At 42.4% G+C, this 27967-nt stretch overlaps 1 protein-coding gene across 1 annotated transcript in view; it reads right to left on the bottom strand.

Annotated features, from left to right (window-relative positions):
* Positions 1 to 2156: 2156 nt before the first annotated feature.
* The window catches only part of jag2b (jagged canonical Notch ligand 2b), a gene marked incomplete at its 5' end in the record, with an annotated part of 52745 nt that continues 26934 nt past the window's right edge, over positions 2157 to 27967 (bottom strand). The window contains 23 exon segments of the mRNA XM_025005014.2: positions 2157 to 4697; positions 4809 to 4959; positions 5916 to 6047; positions 6134 to 6391; positions 6985 to 7100; positions 7191 to 7304; positions 8203 to 8288; positions 8822 to 8849; positions 9395 to 9511; positions 9884 to 9997; positions 10721 to 10834; positions 11037 to 11150; positions 11239 to 11400; positions 11482 to 11644; positions 15457 to 15630; positions 15730 to 15776; positions 16119 to 16232; positions 17996 to 18109; positions 18586 to 18699; positions 18860 to 18979; positions 20623 to 20753; positions 24002 to 24062; positions 25823 to 26080. Coding sequence (XP_024860782.1) covers positions 4171 to 4697; positions 4809 to 4959; positions 5916 to 6047; positions 6134 to 6391; positions 6985 to 7100; positions 7191 to 7304; positions 8203 to 8288; positions 8822 to 8849; positions 9395 to 9511; positions 9884 to 9997; positions 10721 to 10834; positions 11037 to 11150; positions 11239 to 11400; positions 11482 to 11644; positions 15457 to 15630; positions 15730 to 15776; positions 16119 to 16232; positions 17996 to 18109; positions 18586 to 18699; positions 18860 to 18979; positions 20623 to 20753; positions 24002 to 24062; positions 25823 to 26080 — 3329 coding nt within the window.

Genomic DNA, 27967 nt, shown 5'->3' on the forward strand with positions numbered 1-27967 from the left:
CCTGGTACTTCTGGGACCAGGCAGTATTATGAAGCCACTTCATATCCTGTAGTTACTGAAAACATACCTGATAACTGGTACAACTAACCAGATATGGAAGTAATAAGAGGGATCATATATTGCTATCCTTTTTCTTAAAATGCAAAAAGTATTTATCATTAATGGTTTAAATCAGGGGTCCAATCCTGGTCCTCTTTGTGCCACTATCCTGCATGTTTCTCTGCTTCAACACACCTGATTTGAATCAATGGGTGATTAACAGGCTTCTGCAGAACATGAAGAGGTGATTTAACCCCTGAATCAGGTGTGTTGGAGCAGAGAAACAAGTAAAATATTCAGGATAGTGGCCGTCCAGGACCAGGATTGGAGACCACTGGTTTTCATGTTTAATTAGGAAAAAATAAATAAAAATTTGAGTTTCTAAGCTCCCAGTCAACATTAAAATGAGCTATTATGTCCATAGAAATCCCTCCTACACAACCAAAGTGCAGTTTTTGTGGTCCAGTTTAGTCTTAATTCACTTATCTGTCTTTTAATTTGCACAATTCATGCCTGCTGTTGAGTTTGAGTTCACAATAAGCAAACCATAATCAAAGTGAAACCTTCAAAAATGCCTGTTTTGTCTAAGCGACTTGTAAAAATCCTAAAAGTATTAAAGATGTACATATAAAACTAAAACCACCAACCCTTTACACCCTTTAAACCAGGAGGTTTAACATTATTTGCTCGTTATGACTTTTAGAAGTGTCAAAGTTGCCAAATAATCTTCTAAAACCTGCGCTGACCAACTACTTCAGCTTGTATTTAATGACTGGTAGCATACTTACATTAACACTATGCTAATATTGGACAATAAAATACTAAAGACACGAAGTAAAGTAACACAAATCATAGTTTAACACACTGAAGTAAATGTACTTATATTCCACAGCTGAACAAAGGCAGCTGCACTGAACGCTGGCTTCAGTTTGCTAATATTACTCCTTTTTTTGTGTTAGCATGCTAACATCTGCTAATCAGCCCAAAATGATAAAAATGGCTGCAGAGTTGTTCCTTCATTGCAGCTCCGAACACGTAAAACCTGTTTACGGTAAGGGTTTGACAGCTTTAAGGCAACGTCTGCATTTTTAGCTTCAGCGGTTACAACTTCTGAGTAAAGCGGGCAAACAACTCTTGGCAGGACAACAAAAGGCAGTGGAACATTTAGTGTTTCAGCATAATCCTGTGGTAAAAGGTTTTGACATCTGTTAGATACCACATTTTGTCATCTTCTGAACAAAATGTCGGGGATTAACGAACGAGATTCATCTCCCGAGGGCTAAACGGTAAACGGACCACCCTTAAGAAGTGCCTTTTTAACCTCTCCAGGTTCTGCAGAGCACTTTGTGTTCTTTTATGCACAGATAAGCCAATCTAGGGCAGTGGGGGGGTCAGCATCTTGCCCAAGGACACTTCAGCCCACAGCAGCTAAGGGGATTGAACCCCCAACCCTCCGACTGTAAGGAGACCTCTTTATCAACGGGCCAAAAGCTGCAAACACAGACGAGTTTTAGTGCTAATCTCTAATAGCGAAGGGGACTTGTACCATTATGTATAAATTACATTTAAATTTAAAGCTAACAAAATGAAAATACAGTATATCACTAACACCTAACCATGATTAAGATGGAATGAAAATAAAATTTAAAAAAAGCTAAGACTTTATTTTTTATGAACCAATTGGTGCCAGTCTGGTAGATTTCAGTGATAGAGTTGGTGATTTGATGGTCAAAACCAAACAGAAGTGCACATAATAAAACTACAACTAGTTTGGTGGAAAACCCCCTTCAGCAGACTGTCTTTTGACCGTTTATTTATATTAAAAAGTTTGTTTTATATACTTTTAAAATGTTTTAACGATCAATATTCATCATTTACACCATCTTAGGGCAACATAGTAAGGTCTTAATAACGTTAAAGATTTCTTATTTTAAGGAAATTCTGTCTGTTAATAAAAACCATGTGACATAAAGCTTCAAAGCACTTGACTAAATGGACTTTATTACGTTCTGTACTCCCAAGTTTAGATTCCTTCTCGCGCCAACAAGACGTTTGGGTTAAATGATGTCCAGCTGTCCGCGCTGCAGCTCGCCACAATCCAAATACTACAAGTGTGATCACGATGTGTCAAAACTGCTTTAATAAATAAACGGGATGATTATTTAAAACAATGAAACATCCACTGAAAGAATGAAAACTTTTTACTTTGTACAAAATTAAACGTTTGTCCCTTGAACAACAGAGATACAATATGCATATTCAGCTTTTAACACCAGCAGTGATGCATCTTAAATTCTTTATTTTGCTGTGTCCCAGTTACAGAAATACAGTGGTGTTTCTTAAACAATGACATGGTCTGAAAAAGGGGGTAAAACTGTCATTTTAATAAGTTATCAACTCAGATTCAAACACATTTGCAAGATAGCCAAAAAAAAAAAAACGAAAACAAAAAAAAAAAACCTCGACATCTGCAAACATTGTTCCCTTCATTAAAGCCTTTGAACCAAACATGAAACAAATGCATGACGTCCACATTTGACCTAATAAGATCCACATTCATAACACTGAAAACTGCTATGGTGGATAGCTCCATTTCTTCCCAATCGTTCGCTGGAGTTTGATTTCAGGAATCGATGATAAGACGAGGTGAGATGACCAGAGAGCGAATAAAGCGCCACAATACACCGCTAAATGATTGACAGAATTACTTTCCTTAGAAGTGAAAACAAAACCAACAACAAAAAAAAAATAAACCAAGATGACCGATAATAAACATAAATAAGAAATGTAATAAATTATTACATTAAGGCACCTGAAACAAAAGGATTTTTGATGGGTTTCCAAACAGTTCAAACACTTTGAGTCTATGACGTTGGCAGCTTTTCAGCAATAACTTGAACAGAAAAAGGTTTAAAAAAAAGCTAAAAAGAAAAAAAAAAAACTGAATTTTGTCCTCACTTTTAATAACTGTAAAATAAAAACAGGTCTTGGGAAAACTTTCTTATTTATTTGAATGAAACTGATTAAATAAACACACCTACACCAAAACAAACTGCATTTCCACTGCAAACCGTTTTTAAACCCTTCAGAAAATCCTTCAAAAGGTGGTACCTTGCTGTAAAGGTTCTCAACTGTGGGACTCTGGATATTAAGTGTTATAAAACCTGCTTTTTTTTTGACTGACATAAATAAAAGGAATGACATTGTAAAAAAAAAATAAAATAAAAATAATAATAATAAAAATGTGTGACTTGTATTTAAGTTACTTATTTCAAATATACACAGCGACTCCTTTAGTATTTACAGGTATGTACAGAGTAGTCGTTTCTGGTTTTTTGATCAAATACCTTGAACGGCGCTGCTGTGAAACTGAGCTGTAAATGTACACGTATTCCTTTGAGATCAGAGAACAAGGAGGTCAAACTGGGCAGCACGACTCGGAGCCACGACGCGACTCTTAGAAAGGCACTTGCTACCAACTCAAATACTGCAAAAAATCCTCAAATACAGCTTTCAGCCGAGACAACTGAGAGACAGGAGAAGGAAAAAATAAACGAACAACGGAAGGCCACATAGTAGGCACTGGGGTTTCTGTCCCCTCTCCCCTCCCCCTCCAGGCCGAGTGTTTTGGTAAGGCTTGAGCATGACAGCCACAGGTGGATCGGTGGGCGAAGTTGGAAGGTGACGGAGCAAAAGGCAGGGTTGGATACAACAGTCCTTTACAGTCTCCTTAATGTGTAGAAACCCCCACAGACACTGAACAGGAGCCCACTGACAACAAAAACAAATCATAATCATCTGTAAACAATCCTTATACAGCTTTTCTTTTAAGTCAATTTCAATAAACCAAATGTTTCTTTAAATCCATAACAAAAAAAAAAAAATGCAGAAAGCTTCTTTTGCTTCCTGAAATAATGTTACATTTCAGTTTCTTCTATACGCAAAGAAAAATAAAAGATCAGAAGCGAAAATAAGATGTTCACTGCTCCAGCCCCCAGTGACAAATAAACCAACAAAAAAAAGGCTTAAGAAAACACGAAGCCTTTGTTCCTTTTCAAAAGAAGTCCATAACGTAATAGAATAGTTGCTGCCTTGCAGCCTCTTGCTTCTGCATTGTTCTGTTTAAACTCCTTATACACAATGGTCTCTGAGCTCTTTCTGACCAGTGAAGACGGCCCTGACGTTTTTCCAGCGGTTGTCTTTCGGGCTGTAGCCTTGGGTCCGGTGGGGAGCTCTGAGGGGTGAACTGGAGCTGTGCAGGGTACAGATCACTCCCCCACTGGACTGCACCGCAGTCTTAGAGTACTTATAAACTAGCTGCTTTCCCGCCTCCGCGCCGCCGCACTCCTCCTCGAGCTCGCCCTCCGTTTCTTCCTCCTCCTCACCATCATCATCGTCACACGTCCGACAGGAGGAGCCCATGAGCTTTTTGCGCTCCTGCTCGGCCTCCCTGTTGTTTTCCTTAAGCTGCTGCGGCTGCTCGCGTCCCACGACGAGCCGCAGCGGCTCCCAGTGGTTGTTGACGTTTGCGTCGTTGGCCGCCTGCGAGGAGGTCCTCTCGCGCTCTTTTCTCCGTTTGCGCGTCCACCAAACGCAGACGATGATGCCGAAGAGGCAGAGCAAACAGAAGACGACACACAGAAGAGGCACTAGGTAATCTGTCAGGTACGGGAAGGAAAAGGAGGAAAGAAATGAGAAGTTCATAATCGGAAAGGTAAATGGGGCCCACAACACAGCCCTGAGGTCCACCGTTTTTTATTGTTACTCACCCACTGAAGGAGGCATGACCTGCGTTTCCACTTTGACCTCAATGACCGCCAACATGACGGAGCTGTTGTGCCTCTTCGATAAGGTCCCCACAATGGCACTGGCAGCCTCCTGGATCAGGCTGTGGTCTGGCAAATTCTCCGGCTGGAAAGACTTTGGATCAAGACAAGCAAGAAGAAGGTCAGGCAACATCTGGGAGTGAGCGGTGGAATCAGAGTGCCAATAGTTTATATAAAAACGAACATTTGTGACATTCCAGCCCTCAGCGGACAAGTTCACACAATGCCGACACCTTCAATCTGGTGCACGTTGCATCATTCCCAGTAGCAATGGGTTTTACCCCAACCAGTGATTATCTTTTCATCAGAAAAAGTAAAGTGCATAGTTTTACGCCCACTTAAGATGGCCTCCGCCTTTTGATAAAAAGGCGATGCACTTGTACGGGGTAAAAACTGTTTTTGCAAATAAGGTATGCAAACAGTATTAGTACTGTTCAGATCTAGAGGAAGGTGTAACCAAGCAATGAGCTGACTGTTTGTCAAAATATTGTTGAATCCAAGGCCCATCATTCATTGAAGGAATGCATCCGAGTTTTAGACTAAGATCACCTCATGATGAGGAATGATGGAGTTATGGTCAAACTTTAAACACAATATGATGGGATATTGTAATTTCTTGCACAATTTGTTTTGGACCATGTGTTGAAAACGCCAGATTTTAGCCCAAGATTTGTAAAATACTAATTTCTAAGATCAGTTGGCTGTGGTGGACATCTTGAATTGGGCTGGCTCCAATGGTTAATCAGTTGTAGACGTACATCCAATGTTTACTTTCAGAAAATATCATTACAACACATCCAGTAGTTTAGGAGATACTTTGCTGACAGCCAGAGTTGACCGCAACAGTTAAAGTTAAAGATTTTGCACTTCTTTTTAAACAAAATGTATTTTAGTTACAACTGCACACCTCAGTAAAAATGAGGAAATATATACAGTTTTTATAGTTTTACTACTTTACATGTTAGGTGGAAACTGTAACCAACCAATGAGCTGATTATCAGTCATTTGTCAAAATAATAATGAATAAAAATGTCTGGGTATTTGACTTACTAAAGCCACTTCTACAGCATCCTGATTCGAATGAGAAAGGTCGCAGAGCAGAAGGAGGGCGTGGTCTTTTGCCAAGCTTCTGGTATCAGGAAGATACCTCAGCTCAAAGCAAATATCCTCCACCGTGGTCCCCTGCATACGCACAAGAAAACATTATCAGCACCAATTCAAAACTTCCAAACTACCAGCAGTGACGAGCAGCGCCATCGACGACTCACCGGCGGTACTTTGTCTCTGTTAAAAACCAGGGTTATGCGACCGCAGCTGTTGTCCAAATGGCCGCTGTTCGGCTGGCAGTTGGTTGTCGTTTGTGGAGGTAAAGGTCCAGCCATCGAACAAACCCCCCACTGACCGCAGGGGGGGGAGAAGCAGGTGTAGTAGCTGTGCTCCAGACACTCCTGTCCAGCTGGGCAGGACTTCCGTCTCTGGTCCTGGTCTGATGGTTCCAGCTGGCAGGGACGGCGACCACAAAGCACCTGGTGTCACAGGGTCAAAAGAGTTCCCATTTTAACTTCTCCAATCATGTTATTTATTAGTCGTTTTGATTATCTAGCAACTTGTTTTACTTGGAATGTGTAAAACAATTTGTAGATTTTCCTGTCAGAATGAGCTTCTATAAAGGTACTTTTTAAAGTCAAACTGTGTTTTTCCATGTATTCACCAATGGCTACATTCATTTTACAACTATAGTGTCTTAAATCAGTAAGTTCTGGGTCTGTCTGAATGGACACATTGGGTTAGATCAGGGGCGTCAAACTCAATTCCTCGGGGGGACGCTCTCCTGCATGTTTTAGATGTGTTCTTGCTTTAAAACACCTGGTTTAAATGGATAACTTGTTGCCATGCTCCTGGAGAACTTGATGATTTGGTGAGGAGCTAATCAAACCATTTGAATCAGGTGTGTTGGAGCAGGAAAACCTAAAAGCTCCAGGACAGCGGCCCTCGAGGCCTGGAGTTTGATTAGATGTTTGTAGAGGGATCCACACAGACCAACAGGAACCAGATGTTGACTGTGAGCACCAAAGCATTGTCGTAGATTACTTGCAGAGTGTTTAGAAGGACAGGTTACCTTTGTGCAGTCCACTTTGCCGTTGAAGCAGTGGCAGTTGTTGCACTCCTCCTCCCAATGGCTGCCATGGGGAAACTGCAGACCAGTATAGTGGCAGGGCTTTCCGATGCCAATGACTGCATAGAAACAAACGGTCACGTTGAGTTTTAGCAACAAGTCATTCACGTCGACTTACACGTCCAAAGCCAGGAACTAAAAGCATTTACACTCTTGGCATCGCGCTCCTGATCTACCCAGAGGACAGATGCACCGGAAGCCGTTGATCTCGTCCACGCAGGTGGCTCCATAGGCACAGGGAGAAGACTGGCACTCATTTATGTCTGTGGAGAGAAAAGGCCGCCAAATTAGAGGAACGAGGCTAACTGGAGACTTCGGAGCATTTGTGACAAAGATTCTGCCACGCAGAGAAGCTTAGCAATGTCATAACTAATAAGAGGTGCTGATAAACTGCCTGAGGTGGTAAATTAATTGCCTCAAAAAACAGTTTCTTAGTCTTAGTTTAAGCTATGAAGGGAATGAGTTGGATGAATTGAATATAATGCAGTTGGATTAGAATTGGACCTGTTTGTTTCATACATCCAGTGGGCTGAGATGGCTTTTTTATGAGTAGGTATGATATAAACTGAACTCAACTGAATTTAAAGTATTTACTGCTGACTGCTTCTTGCCATTGACCACATAAGTCTAAACAACCACAATCTTAAACATTGGTAGATTCAAGGCTAACAGTAGGCTTCTTCTGAACATAAAATATTCAAGCAGCTTCTCTGTCTGCAGGCACCTTAAAACCAGCAGGAATCTTTGGTCTTTGTCGTCCTGAGTATCACAGAAACCCACTCTGGATGAGAATTCTCATATTCTAGCTGGACTACAAAGATTGAATGCTATCCGGTCAAAACAAAGGAACAGAAAAAGAATTTCAGGGTCACTGGGTAATTTGTCTTCGGAGTGTGAAAGTGTGACTGTGTGAGTATGGAGGAGGGACAACCTCTGACCCCCGAGGCGTCAAAGAACGATGAAAAAGGGTAGAGGGCTTGCATTTAGGTGTCATTGTGTCCGTCTAATCCTCGTCCATAACTTTAGCTCAGCTCCTTTCTCTCTCAATCGATCCATAATCTTCATTTTTATCGTGTTGTTTAAGATACAGTGGGGGCTTGAGGATTTTGTAACTTTGTGTGTGTGTGTGTGGGTGAAAGGTTATATTGGTAAGAAACTCACTGATTCTGCAGTCGGGTCCAGCGAAACCAGGAGCACACTCACAGCGGAACCAGTTGACTCCGTCCACACAGATCCCACCGTTATAACTGCGAGGGGAAAGAAATAAACGATTAGATGAGGCTGTACATCCTTTCCAGCTGCGACAAAGTACATTGTGTGTGTGTGTGTGTGTGTTAGTGGTGGGGGTCATAGAGCTCAATTCAACTCATCAATACAAGCCTCCACCTTTCAGATGCTAATAGGCGTGTCTAGTCCCTCCCCTCCCCTCCTCTCATCATGCCTCCCTTCCATACCTCCTCAAAGCCAAGCTCCCCCCCCCCAGGTTGCACAGGAAGAATGGACACATACATCCCCTTCTGCCACTCAACCTTCCCCCCAACCTGTATTCACCGCAGGGTCGGCGGGACTCTTGTCCTCCCCACAAAACTCCCACCTCTCACTGTCCTATTCAGTACCAGAGCGACCCCCCGCTCCCTTTGAGGCTAGATTTAAGGACAACTTCCACTGGTCTTTAATGGCTTGTCACCCCTCCAGCCGTCTGTGTGAAGTGTGCAGATTAGGGAAAGGAAAGAGGGGGGAAGAAAAGATATTTGTGAATTTTGCGAGAAACGCTACCTACCATGGATGAGGATTGCAGTCGTCCGTGTCTGTTAAAGAAAAAAATAAAATACTGAAAAGCTGTGGTGGTAATTTAGTCATTTACACTGTATTCAAAACATTTAGAGCATGGTTGGCTTTTTATTTGAAAAAAAATGCCATCTAACCACAACAATCAAACTGTGAGAGGTGAATAACATCAATTATCTTCTCAGGATTTAAGAGAACGTTGGCTTTGGTGCAGCCAATCTGTGCTGTTTAAAGTTCAGTCCAATTAAAAGAGATATTAAAAGCTGATGATTGCATAAGATGGCAAATGATCCCCCGATTTTGACCTTATTTTCCAATCTTAAATGTAAAAAAACAACTTGTGTTTGTCATCTTTTTTCCTGTGACACTTAAAACTCTTGGTTATGACAAAAAAAAAAAAAAAGCTTCCCAGAACTTGTAAACTAAAATAACTAAAGCACAGATCATTCCATTTATGTCATTTTAATTTGTGTTCTTTACCAGAAAGGTGGCGTATAAATTAAATGATTTATAGGATGGGGATTTTCCTTTTAGGTAGGATAAAATAAAGTGCAGGTGGACTAACTCAGTTCACAGGTGGGGCCCTCCCAGCCTTCTTTGCAGATGCAGGAGAAGGTGTCTCCTCCTCCCACACACGTCCCACCATTGGAGCAAGGACTGGAGGCACATGTGCTGTTTTTGGCTGCAAAAAAGGAAGAAAAGAAAAGAAAAGAATCCAAAATTATTACCACAAAGTCTTAAAGAAATCAATCAAAAGCCTCAAAACTCAAGCCTTCTGCAGAAAAAGATTCAGTCATTGTTGCTTTGTCCTTAAGTTATTTACAGCTTAATACCTTCAATCATAAAAACTACATTACAGGTGAATTAAGGCTTTAAAGTAGTTAGGAGCTGTGATAAGGTATTAGTTAAAATTTCATGCAAAGCAAAACAAAATTTCAGTTCAAACGAGTCATAAACAGAACTTCTTCACTTCTTTATTTAACCTTTAATACACCGTTTTGTCCAAAGAGCGTGAGCTCCGAGTAAATGTTCATTCTGTCGTGTAAAGCCTCACCTGTGTTGCACGTGTTTCCTCCCCAGCCAGGTGGGCAGGAGCAGCGGAAGGCATCGCCGTGGTCGTAGCAGGTGCCGCCATTACTGCAGGTGGTTTCGTCACACTGCCTCTCACCTAAGAAGAAAAATAAATAAATTCAACAATCAAGGAAAACATGAACAGGAGGCAGACACGTGCTCTGCCTTTAAGATGAAGCTTTCCTGTCTGATAGACCTCAGTCAGGAAAGGCCTGGGTTCCTCAGGCTCATCCCTTTGGTTACGTCTTTAGTGTTAGGCTGCTGATCCCATGAAGTACGGATCATTCTGTTTTTCTTCCAAACTTGGCTCTTTTAAAGCCCAGCGACAGATTACCTGTATGTCTATGTGTTTGTTTTACTGCATGAACAACTGGACAGTTTTAATGAAACTCTCAGATAATAATTATTGGATGTACGTCTAACTGATTAATGTTCAGAGTCAACATGATTCAAGATGGCCACCACAGCTCATTGAACAAAAACAGCTATAACTCAGCCAATTATACAATTATTGAGTTAACATTTGGTGTGCTGGTGGCATCACAAACCCTGAGCACTAACAGATCATGTAAAACCTCCATTTAAGCCTTTGACATGCAAAGCAGAGGCCATATTCTTTCATCAAAGAGTTTTTTTTTTTAATTTATCTGCATCTCAGTCCTGTCTATTTTATGACGACTAATTTACTCAGTGCAACCAGATTGATTCTGTCTGGTTTTACGTTTTCTGTTTGGTCCTATAAGATGATTAAACTGTACATATAAATGATGAAAATGGAATTTTGACAACGACAGCCGTGGACAGAGACGACATAACTCACGGGAATGGCAGGTCTTGCCCTTCCAGTTGTCGGCGCACTCGCAGTAGAAGTCGTTTACCAGGTCAACGCAGCGTCCGCCGTTCTTACAGGGGTTGTGTCTGCACTCGTTGACATCTGAGGAAGCAGGAAGGTGACTCATTCTTTCTTTCGTTCATTCATTATTAAACGGCCTTCGCTTCATACAAAGAGATTAAGAACAGCGCAAGCAGGAGCACGATTTCCTTTATGGGTTTTTTTCCCCCCCCCCAAAAGCTCCGGAGATTATCCGGGAGGAGGAAATATTTGCGGCGAATGACGTGGGAGCTGAAGAACTCACTGAGATCGCAGAGCTGACCCTCCCAGCCGTCCGGGCAGAAGCACTGAAAGGCGTTCACGTGATCAATGCAGGTGCCGCCGTTTCTGCAGGGGTTGCTGACGCAGTCGTTGATATCTGCAGCGAGGCGAGGAGGAAAGCAAAAAATGAGTCCAAAGCACACTTAAAAAAGGGGGATTTGATTTCAACCGACAACAAAACCTACTTTCATGGCAGTAGATGCCACTGAAACCCGGATCGCAGGCGCAGGTGAAGTTTCCCGAAGGCTGGCTGGTGCAGCGCCCTCGTGGGCCGCAGACGTTGGACGGTATGTGCTGCACTCCAGCTGAGTCGTTGGTTGCTATGGCAACAGTGCAGCTATCAATTACTGCACAAGAAAAGATAAATAAAGTTTATTATTTTTAGCGCACGCACACGTTTGTTCGTGAGTCTGCGTATATTCAGGCACCTTGACACGGGGTGGTGTGGCAGTTCTCTTTCAGCCGTTCGCACGTCTTCCCCTCGTAGCCTTCGGGACAGGCGCAGTAGAAGTCCTGGTCCATGCTGTGGCATGTGGCCCCGTTCTCACAGGGGTCCGGCTCGCAGGTGTCCGAGTGAGACCAGCTGGAGATCTGCGGAAATTGGAAAAGGGGAGAATTTCTTTTAGTGGCGAAAGAGACGATTTCCAGGTCCAACTGAAGAGCTGATATTTACATCAGGAAATGGGGTTGTAACCAAAAACAGAATGTAAATTTGTGCATATCTCCATAAACCCATATTTTATTCACAGTGGGGGAAAGGACACAGATCAGATGTTTAAAATAAGAAATTGTACCATTAAAAAAAAATAAGATAACTTGGAATTTAATGGCAGCAACACATCAAGAAAATTGAGACAGAATCATCTCTCCCTCTGAAGCATCTCCTCTTCTTCTACCATCAGTCTGTAAACATCTGGACCTGAGGAGAGCAGCTGCTGGAGGTTTTGGGGGGAACGTTGTCCCATTCTTCTCTGATGGAGGATTCTAGCTGCTCAACAGTCGCGAGTCTTTGCTGAATCTTTTGTTTCATGATGCATTAAATGTTTTTTAGTTTTCGGGAAGGTCAGTTCTACTACGAAGCCACGATGCTGTGATGTGGCTTTGAGTTTTCTTGCTGAAATACGCAAAACCTTCCCTGAAAAAGACGACATCTGGATGGGAGCACGTATAAATGGTGCCTTTCCAGATCTCTAAACTGCCCGTGTCTTTATTTATTCATTTACACAAGCATCCTGCAGATTGTTCAATTATTTCCCATGTCCCCTGGGTGTCCTCCGAATTCCCAGAAAATGCCCAAGATCCAGTATAATGCATCATAAACAGTCATCCACATCCAAACAGAAGTTGTAAAAGGAGGAAAAATTGTTGCCATTCTTAAAATTAAACACAAACACAAAGAGGGATTATGTAGTTGTCACGGCAGAGAGAAATAAAAAAAGGAGGGCTTGGTAATAGTAACAGTAAGGAGGGTAATATGTTGGGGAGGTTTTGTGGTATAAACAGGATCATGTTTAAACAAAAATGTGCCTCAGTTTCTAACTAGCACCTTCATTATCTTCTTAAAGTGCTTAAACTAAAAACCACCCCCTTCTTCCATTGAACAGCTAAACTGGATCATGTAGGGGGCTGCAGGAATCCGAACAGGGTTTCTCCGTTTCAACACACACCATCTTTGCACAAAAAAAGCCTTTGTTGACAACTAAGACAATGAAGCAAGAGAAACCAAAGGAACAATTGAGAAAGGAGGGCTAAAGTGCGCGTAGATGAGCAGCTTAGCGGGTTCAAACCAGCACCGTTGTTCTGAACAAAACAAAGGTAAGCGGACAAAGTAAGCTTCAGAAACTTTCACTAAGCTCATCAAGAGAATCCGTGCTTTTGCTGTCACATCTCTGCCCTGCCTAATCTCGCAAGATTATTCTGAGACAGAAGCCTTGTTGAGGAAACCGAGCAGAGCGGGGAAAAAGATAACTCATTATGAGCGAGAATACCAACTGTGGTCGATCATGCAGAGCCACAATAAACATAATGAAGATAAATCATCCCAGCCAGAGGCCACTGTGGCGTCGGAGCATTTCTAAATACTGCAATGCAGAGTTCAGAAAGAAAATCTTTCCAGTTTATGTAAACAGAGGCCTACTGTGCATAAACTTTGGGTCGCACCCCATTTCCATTTAAGGTGGTGAACAGGGGAGGTTAGAAGGGCAACAAGAGTGTGAGTTAGTGGTCACAGGGCTTGTTTTACCAAAGAGGGAGTCTAACGAGAACCCAGACCTCAGTGAGGACTTCGTTACAGCTGAGCTGCAGAGGTGATCCTCGCTCGACTCTGTAAACCTGTCCCAGAGCGTGGATGTTCCCCGTCGAACCGCACGCCGCCGATGTTTACGTCCATGTGTTTGCCTCTACAGTTAGCAAAACATCTCACGAATCACTGAACGGATTTCATTTAACCTGTCAGAAAGTAAATCTACAACAGATTATCTTTCGAGCTCAATTTAAATCAAGATGGCAGCCACAGCTAATCAACGATGGCTGCAGCTCAGAGGATTTTACAGACACTGAGCCAAAACTTGGTGTGGTAGTAGCTGAGAGTGACTCACAACAGGTCACGACTCAGAATGTCACTTTCAAGGTTTGACCAAAACAGCTACAACTTTTATTTTTTAAACACAAGATGATATTAATCCAAAACTCTGGAATGAAAGGCGGCGGGCGATCTGCATTCTTTCAAGCAACGCTAGGCCTTTAATTCTCTAAAGCCTATTCAACTCCGGTTGCCATTTTGCAGACACAAGTCAGATCAGGGCTTGGGCGAAAACTGTTACTCAATCAAATTTCTAATGGCCCGACTTGAGATACTAATCAGAGAAATATGACGCTCGAGGCATCGGAGTTTTAGCGTGACAGGACAGGAATGCACATCGTGCTGAAGCAGGTATGAGAGCGTGGGCAGCGTGCAGGCAGAACTCCAGCATCACCTCATTCACAGAGGCTCGCATTTATAGTCGAGATGCTAAACCAGGACTGGCTTCTGACCAGAAATGTCCTCCATTCAGGGTCCCAGAGACGCACAGAGGAGTGTTTCCTCACCGCTAACCTACATTTAGACGCTCCGTGCAGGAAAAGGCTTCCGCAGAAACGAAACGAGCAGAAGTCTCCAGTGAAAAATGGGCTTGGCTTGTAGTGACGGATTACATTACACAACCTGTGAGGATCACAGCAGTGGTTTGACGCGTTGGGTCAGATGATTACCGAGGTCGTTTGAGTATTTTCACTGTTCTACGAGTCATAATGATACAGTATGAAATCAGCTGTAGTGTCAACGTGAATAATCTGTTGCCCAACAGACCACCTACCTCATGAGACGTGACTTAATCTAAACTTTTTTATTTTTTTTAAACTTTCCATCAAACTACAGCTTTGTACAGAAGTTTTAATTTCTTCATATTTTGCTCCTAAAGAACAAGACTTTTTGTTTTTTAACCATTTAAAGTTGTCTTGATCAATAGTTCTCCAGGTTTTCTGAACATTTTTCTTCTCCAAAAAGTTTTTTATTTGTTTTTTTGTTCATTTTCTGCCCAATCTGTGCAGCTGATCAAGACGGCATATTCTGGAGTGCGAGTTTGAAGAATGAGGAAAGTGGACAGGTTGAGACAAAAGAAGCCATTTCAGGCCTGGAAAATGATCTACTGCAGATAAAAATCCGAAGGTCTTGTCTTTGGAGGCCTTGTCCACAGCAAAACAATCCTTTTATTTGTCGTTTGTAGGAAAAAACATCCTCATTATCAGAGCACTGTCTCTAGAAATGCGTGCACGCTGGGTACACAATGTAAACTCAAGAAGAGGACGCCCTTGGACCAACTCGTCTCCCAACAGATGCAGGTAAACGGGGTAAACGGGGTAAACGGGGCTTTGACATTGCTTTTAAAAGGTTGCCTTTTGGCCGTCTACATGAAAACACAAAGGTGGCGAATCACGATTTTTTTCCATCCTGGAAACTACCGTTTTTTTGGGCTCCTAACAGGCAGTGTCTGTGTGGACGCAAGGCTGAAAAGATAAACTTTTGCACGTTCAAAAAACTGTTCGCGTTTGTTTGGCTCCTAAAGAATTAGGAAAAAGAAATTCGGCAAAGACCAGGATCAGAGACGGGATCTGAGGAATGACTCATCTTCATTGTTAGTGATAAAAAGCTGGTGTAGTTTTTAATTTTTTACCCTTTTTTGGATTGATAAAAACCTGTTTTGTGTCCAACTCTGTTATCTTTGGTACTTTTATGAACTTAACTAGACAACTGAGAACAGTTTTCTGTGTCAGCAGCAGCCAAAGTTTGTAGAGAATATGAAGTTAAGCAGAATATAAAGTTAAGGACACAGTTTTGTGTTTGTATTCAGTTGCATGGGACTCACTTCACACAGCTGGCCACCAAACTCTGGCGGGCATTCACACACAAAGCTGTCCAACACCACGTGGCATTGACCCCCATTCTGACACGGTCGGCTGTCGCATTTATTCCTCTGGATTTCACAGTGAACGCCCACAAACCCAGGAGCACACTGGCAGTGGTAAACCCTCGGGCCCATCTAAAGAGGAGAAAAATCAGAAGTCAAACAGTGCAATCAACACCTGGGTTTCCCCACCTAAACTTTATTTTAAAAGCTGAAATTACAAAGCATCCATACCTTGCACGTTGCTCCATTCTGGCACTGACCGTGACAGCTGTTGACATCTGGAGACAGAGAGAATACGGGTTGTTAAGCTTCCAGTTGGTCACTGGGTTAAATCTACAGTGAACAGATCAGATCAAAGATTGGAAAGAAAGGAACAAGTGAAGCCAGACCAGCCGTATAAACCCTCGCTTAGTCAGGGGCAGCATGCATGGCGGAGTTGCACATTCAGTTTGCCGAAGCAAGAAACCAACGAGTTGCCGCACGTGGGAAAGTGAGTGACGCTGAACTACACCTACGTTACGTGCTCAAGAAGCGAGAGGAGGCGTCTTAAAAGTAGCCAGAAGAAGATGTTACTGGAAGAACGGGTCACTGTGAAAGCGAGAAAAAAGTAAAATACTGACTGATGTTACAGTTCTGTCCGAACCAGCCTGGGAAACAGTCGCAGTAATATCCACCAACCAAATTTTTGCAAGAATAAGCGTTCTTGCAGGGCTCTCCTGCACACTCATTTGCATCTGTGAAGGCAGGAGGTAGAAGGAGTCCATGAATTCAAAGAAACCAGGGAGAGAGAGGAGGAGGAGGAATAAAAACACCAGGATGCAAACTTTAAAAAGGGAAAGAAGCGGAATCAAAAGTGGCTTCATATTAAAACAGAGAAAAACGGATGGAGAACTGGTCTTCTGAGTGAGTTTGGGTCTGAAAAGGAGAAATAAAAGTGTCTCATCACTGCAGGATCACAGCCCTGTTGGATACCTCTCACTGTACCACTTATTTTAAACTTTTCCCACTGAGCACGACTGAGCTTTGGTTAATATCTTTAGCACTAATACTGTCAGTGAGTTCGTCTTCTGAGGGATTCTGTGGACTGAATGTACAACCTGAAGTCCTCAGAATAGAGGATAAAGCTACCCACGTTTTGTTGCTGATGTTTGCTTTTGCAAAAAGCTGCAAACACGGACCTCAGCAAACACAAAAATGATTTTAACTCTGTCAATTTCGCAGATACTGAGCTCAAACGTGGCGTGGTCGTAGCCGAGAGTCGTCCCCAAATCTATGTTGAGTCTCAGATTGTTTAAGATCTTTGTTTAAATTTCAACACATAAGTAGGGGGGGGGGGGCAAAAAGAATCTTTAAGAAATGCTAGTTTTATTGGTTAAGTGTTCAACAAAGAGACTAAAAAAAAAAAAGAGAAATACGAGCATAAAATCATCCAACTAATGAAAAAGATGTTGACATTTTCACATAAATATTGAATTGAACATGCAGTGTGAACACTTGTGCTTCATATATTTTTAATATAGTTCTGTCTAAAATGAATTAAGCCTATAAATAATTATATTTTCTGTTAGTTGATGAAAGAAGTTTCTATTAGAAGGCGTCATTGATGGCCTTACTGTAACCCTTTAAAAATGTCCATACTGCTCTAAATTGACTGCTTTGTTTTGTTTGTTTTTGCAGACTTCAGCTCGGCTCTTATTTTAGTTTCCTTCTGACTGCTTAATTTGTTCCAAAATAACCTTAACCCAAATCTTTATCAGGGATCATCTGAAGCCCTCATTACATTTGGGCTCAATCTGACGAGTGAATTATATGAGAATGAAATGCGTAAATTTTCGTTTTCTAGGATTTTTTTTTGCATTCTGCTTCCAACCTCCGCAGTTTTTCCAATTTGACGAAACATCAAAAACATTTCATGTTCAGAAAACTATTTCATCCCAAACTAAACGGAGTGGAAAGAATAGTTTCACACACATTCAGATATCAAAAAGGTGTAGAGATGGAGTGCAGTCTGCAGGCAGTCCTACAACACACACCTCCACAGCTGTCGTTTCTCTGAAACCCAACACCTCACACACACACACACCAATAGTCAGGTAAGACAGGAGGCCTATACCTGCTTGTAAACCGAGATGTGAGCATGTAAGGTGACGCTGAACTCCGGGGATCTCTTTCCTGCCTTTACCCCCACTACACACACACACACACACACACACTCACACACAAGCACATCAGCTTTGTTTACTGGTCATAATGCATTTCCTGGCTTGACGCCGGTCACGTCCGCTTGTTGGGAAAGGAGCCATGCGAACACGAAATCCACCACCAAAACAACAGCCGGAAAAAGACAAACTAGAAGCTTCTAAAAGCATCGATTTAGGAAATAAAAAGTGACTCGAGTGTAGAAACCAACCTGCTCGTTCAGGACAGGGATGTTAGTTTAAACCCGAATACACTCAAGTGACCAACTTTAGGTGCAGACCTTTAACCGTTAACCTACCGATCTGGCAGGTCTTCCCTTCCCACTGTGGGGGGCACACACATTTAAAGCCAACATCCAGGTCAATGCAGGTCCCACCCTGAGCACACGGACTGGAGGCACATTCGTCCAAATCTGAGGAAAACAATTATTTCTGACTCAGGGCAACGTTTAACCAAAAGACTGAACTTCTGCACGGAACAGAAGGAACGACCGACTCCAACATTATGATCAGGACAAATCTGGAGGTTGACAAAGTCGGGTTTTTAAATGCCAATCTTTAAGACAAGGGCAGATAATGGCCGATTTATGAGCTGATTTTCAGTCCGATGTGGATCGGTACTGAAAATCTTCCATTTTTCCTGGTAAATAAAAACACTGGTCCTTGGTTGAACTGAAAGGAAACCTTTCCTGAAAAGCACTTCAGTCGTGAAGAAGATGCTTCAACAAAAAAAGGTGAATCTGGGGTTTTATTGGCTTACCATGCTCAGGTGTGGAGGGGGCAGATTATTTAAAAAAAAAAAATCATTTTTATTTTCAAATATCACTAAGGAGCGCTGTATGTAAATTAAACAAAAAGGTAACAATGAGGGGGAAGTTCAACCACTCACTGTTGGCGCAGGTCGAACCCTCCCAGCCAGGCGGACACTGACACTCGTACCCTGAAGGAACCTCGCGGCACGTTCCACCGTTGGCGCAGGGATCGGAGACGCAGGCGTGCTCAGCTGAGGGCCACAGGACCAAAGACGGGTTACATTTCCAGTATTCCATCATATAAGTTTTAGTTTTGCAAACGCAACCATCTTATGGGAAGAAAGATCTTAATAAAAGGTCAGCCTGAAAGCTCTAAAAGGACCGGATGAATTCGACCACAGAGCTCCTCACCCATCTCGCAGTTTTTTCCGGAGTAGCCTTGTGGACAGGCGCAGTGGTACTCGTCCGGCTCGGTGTTCATGCAGGTTCCTCCGTTGACGCAGGGCTGGTGGCTGCCGCAGTAATTCAGATCTGATGGAGAAACAGACTCAGACTCATCGAAATCTCACATCTTAAGCATCACCCAGGTGTGTCAGACCACCTCCAAACACATGAACACCATTTAAGGTCACAATGTTTCTGATTGGAAACCATCCTGTCTGACTTTTATTCTTAAAATCGTCACAGGTTGCAGGGATACCCCACATGAATCCCTCCTACCAGACTCAGGATGAACCCTGGAGGCCCAAACCTGCTGCGTTACAAATAAGATGAATATTTAGGTTTCCTTCAGACTCCGTGTGAGTGGTTAAGGTCATGAAGGTTTTAAACGTCCTCGTTAGCTGTACTCAGAACGAGCTCCCATCATCCGATCCATCAGGAACCAAATGTTTAGCTGCAGCTCCGTTTTTTGTTTTGTTTTACTTTGACAGACTCTTTAGTAGCCTTCTACATGCATTTCGCCTTTTTTCCCGGGATTTCCCAGAGAGCTCGTTGCAGTCTTGGCTCTGTGCTGACCACCAGCTGTCTGCGTTGGCAGCAAGTGTTTTCTCGACCACTCTTGTGACAAATCTTTACTGTATTTACAGGATGCAGCCAGGTGGCCTAGACTCAGAGCAGCCTCTCATTTATGGAGAGAACAGCCTATTATTGTAGAAAAAAAATATTATGGTTTTTAATCCCCCCTTCTTTTTTAACTGAAATGAGCTAAAACCCAACTGATGCTTGATCACAAGGCTGAAAAGCCTGGTAAATAAATGAGCAGGAATCTGTCTCCGCTGGGGATCCGAGGACCTCTTTCTCATCCCCCAAAGAGCCCCGTGTGATGAAGGGATGTGGGGGGGATCGGGTGTCCCTGAAGCTGCTCAGATCACAGGCAGTAAAACTATCCAACCACTGGCTTCCAATCAAAGAGTCAATAAGAGCCTTCATTTAAATGGTTTAATCTTGTGATAAGCGAACTGCTGCAGCTGAAATTAAGTCCCCAGAAAAAAAAAAGACAAGTTTTAAATATTCGAATTTTCATCTCTGCCGATTGGCTGCAGCTCTTCAACCTGGACTCCGTTAAAACAAACAAGGTAAACATTTGGTCCAGCCTGTAAACTGACAGGATTTGTTGCTCAGAAAACACCTCAGAGACGGAAAAATGAAGCTGAAGTGAGAAAAAAGCCTGACAACTTTAGGTAACCTTCACAGATCTTTGCAAAAAAATTAAACAATTAACCAATTTAATATGAAACGGCTTCTTCACTCCTGACAGATCTACGGAGCTGAGCTTCAGAAGTTTTTACCCGATCGATTCCCAGTTATCTGACAGCAAATACCAACGTTTGTGACCAACTCTGCCGTTCAGAACCACTGAACTTCATAAACCCACCTTCTTCTCACCAGTTTTGGCAACTTTCATCGACGATCAACAGCAGTGAGGCAGAAACACTCGACCATAAGGTTGATTTTTTAATTTAGCAATACTTTTTTCCAAATTATGCCTTTAAAATCTCTAAAACCAAACATCACCCAAAAGACAAGTTAATAAGGTTAATAAGGAAGGGGTTCTTTAAGCACCAAGTTGGTTAAGTTAAAGAAAAATCTAGAATATAAGGAATCCCTTAGCCCATTTCTAGAACCAAAACCAGCAAATCTAAGCACCGAAACCCCCACCAGGTGAGTCCTACCTTTATCACACATCAGGCCGCCCCAGTTCCTCTCACAGTTGCACTGCCAGGGGACGTTGCAGGTCCCATGGACGCAGCCAGGATGGAGAACGCACTCGTCACAGAACTGGCCCTGCCAGCCGTAGCTGCACCTGTCCAAAACACAACGCACCCATTTTAATTTGGACTAAACGAGCAGCAAGGTGGTCTAAAAAGAAGAAAGTAACCCCAGTAAGTTGGTTCTAGTAACACACATTCTGCTTAAAACACAGAAAAGTAAAGTCCTGGAGTCACATTAATAGAAAACATTTGACCAAAATGAACAAAACTATTAATTCAAAAGTGTTAAAGCTGCAGAAACTCCTCCCATGAATCGTTGTTTTGTTTAGCAGCAATCAGTGTTTTGATTGGGAATTTGATGCTTAAAGTATGAAAACTGTAAATCTGGATTTTTGCATCATCCTTCAGTCAGCTGGCAAACTATTCAATAAAGAGAAATTATATTTTTCCAGATGTTCTCCTCAATCGCTGCCATTTTACTCAACTGCTACATGTTTGACACACAAATATAAACTGGTGTATTATGGGTATGAATCAAGGTAAGACAGGGGGTGTAACAGGATCAACACTAAAACAAGTTAAATGTCCCTGATGTGAACAAGTTTAACCACCTTCTAAAAGTCTGAAAAGACTCAGAAATCAGAGAGGAGAGAGGCCACTCAGTTGAGTTTGTGGCAAAAGGTTTTTGCGTCTTGCCCTGTGGAATAAGTGTCTGTTTATACTCCTAATAAAACCACAGCATTCTGGGAAGATGAAGGTTTAAAAAGTCCTCCTCTGCCCAACATGTCACCAACAGTGAAGCTAATGGGGTAAAGTTTATCAGCCAAACACATGAGCACATCTTTTTAAATTCATAAACAAAAGGAGAGGTTTTAATTTTCAGAATTCGTTTTAAAGGTAAACCTTGAAAACTTTTTTTAAATGCCGTCTTTAAGAACCATGAAGCTGGAAAGGAGCGTCAAACTACAAAATGTGTTAAAACTCGTTATTTCATAGAAGCTGCATCAAAAGTCCAAACAAAAAGGAGGAACGTTTTCTGGGAAGAGCTGCAAAGATGCCTCGAAAGTCTCGAACGCAACCGGCCGAGCGCCGAAGGAACGCTCGATCTTTTCTCCGCTCGAGTCGACACGTCGAGGGTTCGAAGCTGGCGTTCGGTGACATTCCAGGGCATCCGCGTTTTGGATGCGAGGAAGAGCGGCCGCTACGAGGGAGGCGGGCACAACTGTGTGTACACAGAGTGCACGTTCACGGGCCCGCTGCAGGACCGCTCGCTGCTATTCCAAGGCTGTGGTGTCGTCGAGCCAGCTGTCTTGTCAATTGACTGCTATTTCAGGCCCCCTGCAGACGGCACCGCTGCCTCAGAGAGATACAGCTGTTGGAAATCTGCCACCGTCGGGCACAGAGGCATCGGGGAAATACTTGGCCCGCTTCTTTTACTGTATATGATTAGCATCGAGGGGGGGCTCTGACAGCGAGGGAGAAACAACAAAAAGAAGAACCGCAGGAGAGCGTCGTTCTGTGGTTTCATTTTTGCTCATATTCACATGCCGTTTGCTCAACAAGACCTTATGCTTGCATGTGTAATAATATGGAGGTGGATTCCAGCAGACTGACTCATGTCGGTGTTTGCTAAATCCCGTAAAAATAAAAGGCTGAGTTTTAGACTGAGATCATCTTATGATGAATAGTGTTGGGAACGCCTCTCAGCTTCTCCCATGTCAAACTTTAGCTCAATATCTATAAAAACTGACTGAATTATAACCATTTTTGTGTTTGCTAGAGTTTATTAGCTGTGGTCCAATGGTTACTTTTCAAATTCGAACGTTAAGAAATGAGATATTTTGCTAACAGACACGCACAGACGTGCAAAAACAACGATCCACCTTCGCTTTTCGGCGATAATGACTTAAATTGCACATTCAAGGTGATTCTCAGGACAAACCCGCTAAATGTGTCCGAACAGGCCTAATGCTGTGTAACAAAAGGACTCGATGGAGCATGGAAACAACAGGCACGTAGCAGCTTTTATGTTTGTCAAAAAGCCCGTGGCTCAACACCATAAAGCCCATAAAGGCGTGATAAAATAAAGGGAATGAAAAGAGATGGCAAACGCTTTAATGCCAGCTTTTCGTGCCCCGAGGAGCCATTAAATTCATGCTGCTGCAGGAAGACTTTTTACTGCTGCTCCTCTATTCATGTCACTTTTCCTGTTGACGTTTTGTCTGATTATGTTGCACTTTGCTGAGCAGAATAAGGACCACTGAAGCCGTTTCCTGAAACTGCTCATCCTCTCATTCCACGGCTCACAGCCAAGCAGTTTCCCCACTAATAATGGGAGGCAAGTGTGTCTTTACATCCGGCAGGTGGGGAGAGGGGCTTCCACAGATGACGACGGGATGTACCCGCATCCTGGAAACAAGGCAGCGACGGGAACGTTCGGCGTCACTTTATTTAACTGTCATTTCCACTTTGGGGAAATGTAAATAACACAGTGGGATATTCATTTCCTCTCCTGCCCCTTGCCCTTCAAGGAGGACTGCAATGCGGATGAGGAAGGGGGATCTGACTATTCCCGGCACGTTTGCGGTGGTCAAATTCACACACCGTCGAGTCGTTTTCCTCGGTTCGAGGCGCAGGGAGCCAACGAGACGCTTGGTATTCTGAGGAGGATTTGGAGGGGGGCGGCTAAAAATACAAGAAGGCAGGCGCGGCGTTGCCCTTTTCTTCTGAGGCGAGGTGGAGATGCCCACAAGGGAAGGAAGGGCTGACAGAAAAACAGGCTTCGACAAGCGGAGGCGCTTCTGGCTGAAAAGGGAAATTCGTCTTTTTCGTCACACATTCAGCTGTGTAAAGAAGAGGCTGCAGACAGGGGCCCATGTAGAGATTTATTTATTTTTTTATAGTGGCAAAGGTGTGGCATGAGGCTCGAGCAGGAAAAGTTTGAATTTATGCATTCAGGTTATTTATCCGTGACTACGAACTACACAAATAACACCTTCCTGAGACAATCCTGTCAACACTCATATGTTTGGGATTGTCCTGATGACATTTCAGGTTCGTTTGAGAGGAAAACCATTTTGAATTCAAGAGAGGAGTATGCAAAATCTAAAATCAGTGAGTGAGGACATATCCTCGACCTTTAACATTGTGTAAAAGTGTAGAAAATGAATATATTAACAGGGGTGGCCACCTCGTAGAACCACCGCTAGTGGCAGAAACGAGCTTTAATAAGTCTCATTAAAAAAAAAAAAGCCTGTAAAATATGACTTTAAACAAGAGAGGAAGAAAAACTGTTTTACTAAAAAAAAAAAATTAAAAAAATTAAAAAAAACATTCTTACTCGCATTCGCCCGGGGCGGAACAGCCACCGTGCAGCAGGTCGCAACCTTGTTTGCAGATCGCTGAGGGAATAAAAAAAACAAGACAAATTTAAAAATTATTTTATCTGAAAGATATGAGAGCAGAGGAGGAGGAAGAGGAGGTGAAGCTGGTTTTGTTTTGACGCGTTTCCAACGAGTGCAAAGAGACTGAGACGCAGGCGAGGAAAGTAAAATACTGCCCCGTTAAAAACCAACTCCACCCTCCGCCTCCTCAGGTCAGATGGATGATTTATGGAGGACCCCCCCGCTCTCTAACACCACCACTAATTCATCCATGTGCACCTGCACACTTCACTTGGACAAACAAATATACATAAATACACACAAAAATAGAGTTTAGGCTTCTGACGACATCATATCTGCAAATAAATGTCCGAAAACTTGATAAGAAAGAAGAAATGTTAAATATTTGTTGGATAATTTTTCCTCAAATGATTGTTTTGGGGTTTAAAAATGTTTCAGCTGACAATTATGAGCCATAAATGGTCCTTAAGAAATCATTTTTAAAAAGAAGCACACAAAATAAAAAGACTAGAAAGGGGAACTTGATGACACTCCTCCGGATATTATTTCTCCTGTTTCTAAAAACGTCTTTCCAGACAAGAATGCAGAGACCCACCCAAAACACCAAACAGCAAAACAAAAACAAATATACATGCCAGGCAAAGAGCTGGCAAAGATATCAGAATTAACAGGTTAAGAAAAGCATAAATAAAGTTTAAAGACTATTTTAACGAGACAGAAAAAAAAATAAAAATAAAATATATATATATATATATGTATGTATGTGCAGTCTATAAGGCTGGTTGAGGGAAATACAGACGACATCACTTCCTAAAAAACAAGATGGCGAGGTGTTCAAATGTCCCTCACGGCCTGAGCTTTGGATCGTCAGCTAATTAACCATTTTGGTTTTATCGTCAAACTAATAATCTAAATTAAAGTTACAGAAACAGACCGAGGACATTTTAAGAGGGATAGTTTGGTCATTTCTAAAGCTTTGCTCTGACAGATAAACAGCACCTTACCAGTAAGAATATGGAGAAAAGGGCAAAAGTCTTCATCCAGGGTAGGCTAGTTTCAGGCTTATAAACAAACTCTTTGTTAAAAATGTCAAAGGAAGCTACTATAGCTGGTATTAAACCTCCACACTGAACTACCCCCGTCCGTCTTACTACGCCGATGTTTGAGCCGAGCATAGGCCCTCATACGATATTCATAGAATGTTCTATAACAATGATTCCCAAAGTTGGGGTCGGAACCCCAATGTGGGTCACCCAACACCAAGCAGGGGGTCCTTAGATGATCCCCAAATATCAAGTTACACATAAAAACCCAGTTTTTATGACACATTTACACCATAATTGTTACAGAGCATTGAAAAACAAGTTATTTAATGATTTAAAAAAATAGCAAAATGGATGCTAAGACTGTTTGTGTTGTAATTATTTAAATAATAGGATCATCAGCACCTTTGGATATTTAATCAGCCAACAGATGGGGTCACACACCTTTGTCACTGTTATTTGATGAATTGGAAGCTGTATGTTTGGGAACCGCTGTTCTTTGAGACTAAAAATAAACAGCTCCTTGTTTGGAAAGTCATTAGCCAAGCCTGGACCACGAGACTTTCACCTTTCTCTTCATACTTCGTGCTCTATGACTGATGTCACGGCCGATAAGGTACTAATTATTGATAACTATTCGACAGAACACTTCAAAAATGACTAGATCATCTTTAATATTCCCTGTAAACACGAGTCATTTCCCCATCAACTCACGGGTCCTGCAGTCGGGGCCCATCCAGCCATCCAGGCACACCTGGGCCCCCGAAGGCTCACAGCGATAGTGACCGAAGTAGTCGTTCCGAGGGACACACAGCTTGTTGCACTTGTTCCCGTAGTAGTTCTCATCGCACCGCACCCGGATGCGATACATGAGCCGAGCCACCGGTCCGTCGTGAACGAGCGTCTGCCATGGATCGCCGGGGTTGATCATGCCGGTGTGGGCGCCGCGCTCGATCAGGAGCTCCTCCTCATCTGAAACGAGACGAAGGAAGGTCAAGGATGGTTTGTTCTGGATGAATCCCAGACAAGAGGAGTGAAGTTCGGTTTCATTTCCTTCCTAATGCGTAGAAAACCATGTAAGTACAACAAACCAAACATTCGGAGTGATTTTAGATCAGTAACGAGGACATCCACCTGAATCCTAAATCCTGCTTGTAGAAACAGGTCTGCAGATGACTGATGAGTTCTCCGTTCTGTCAAAGAAATTACTTCTTACTTTATTGTTAATTGATGCAGATGATTTGGGCAAGTTTGAGTCTTCTGACAACAAATTACAGGTATTATTAACTCCTCATTAAATGTTTGGCTCTGTATTCTTCAGTGAAAAATACCTGCAGATATTTGGATCCATTAAAATGTTACAAAAAAAACCCCTCAATTACCTAAAAGCAAACTGCATAAAGACAGAAAACATTTAGTGTTTAAAACACAAAAAGACACAGAAAATGTCCAAAAACAAATGAGCTCCAACTGAACTCACTGATGACCAAAGTACCATTCTGAAGGAAACAATCTTACTTTAGTACCCATTGGTTTACAAGTTCACCACTTTAGCTGTTCAAATATCCACAACTAACTCAACCAATAAAAGCTTAAAGAATTAAAGCCCCGCCCACATGGGAACAGCGTTTTGTGGCTCCACAAAGATTTTTGGTTTCAGCCTTCGATTCACACAGAAACAACATTTTCAAATTGTATTTTTGGAAACCAGGTTGCAGAGTGGAAAAACAAAAAATCTCGACTCTTCACCTTTGGACAGCCTAAACGCCACCTTTTTAAAACAACGGTGCTATAAACTCACCTCTAATCTAACCTTTGACCCCAAGCGTGACGAACGTATCGACGGTAAAAGATTATAACTTCACCGAACACACAAACATTACTCCAAATAATCTTAATTTTATTAAACTGTCAATACTAAAGGCAAATGTTGCATAAAAAGGAAACATTACACACACACATATTTTATTCTCTCAAGTACACGTTTAAAAATTTTTTTTTAATGCAAACGGGAGAAGTTTTAATAGACCATTTTTTGCTCTCATGCTCCTCATTCTCATCTTTTTCTTCTGCTGTTTACAGTTTAAACCATGTTCTCCACGCCTTGTTTCTTGTTTCCGGTGTATTTTCGTCACAGCGCCACATACGGGCCTGGCATAGTCACTACAGCACATGTTACGACATTCTGGGTCGTTTTAAACATTTCTAGAAACGGCGCCGTGTTTACAAAGTTTATTTTTAGAAACAACAAACAAAACTGTTTGGAAAAGGCAGCGTTCCCGTGTCGACGGGGTTAACTTTCAGCTCGTTATGAGTTATGTTCATCTAAATGCAGCGAGGCTAAAAACAGCATTTTTAAAATAAGCAAATCTGCAACCCTACAGATGCTTTCAGGAAAGCTTTTGAAATGAATTGTGAGAAACCTGCTTTAATCTGAAATGAGTTTTTATGAAGCAATTGTCTAAATTTATCCATATCCTGGTGATGGTGAGTGAGCTGCAGATGTGCATCGTCATGAAACCATCTCGTACTCTCAGCCTTTCTGAAACGTTAAGTGGTGGGGTTTGGGACTTCTTTTTCCTCCGTGGTTTTGGGCTCAGAGCTTCATAAAACAATCTGAAGCAGGAACACACACATACATGCCCCCTTCCTCTGCTGGGGACTTACACAATGTCAGACAGAATTAAGCAACAACAACAGAAATAACCCTCGGCGGCTGCCAGATAGAGAACAATGGGCTCTGGGCCCAAGCCGGTCCCTGCTACCAAGTGTCTAAACACTGAGCCCGGTCGCCCAGTCCACTCCACTTCCTGTTCGATAAACAAGAAAAACAGCCAGCTGCCTTTCCTGAGAACACAA

Source organism: Kryptolebias marmoratus, linkage group LG19, assembly GCF_001649575.2.
Source record: "Kryptolebias marmoratus isolate JLee-2015 linkage group LG19, ASM164957v2, whole genome shotgun sequence".
Classification (NCBI taxonomy): Eukaryota; Metazoa; Chordata; class Actinopteri; order Cyprinodontiformes; family Rivulidae; genus Kryptolebias; species Kryptolebias marmoratus.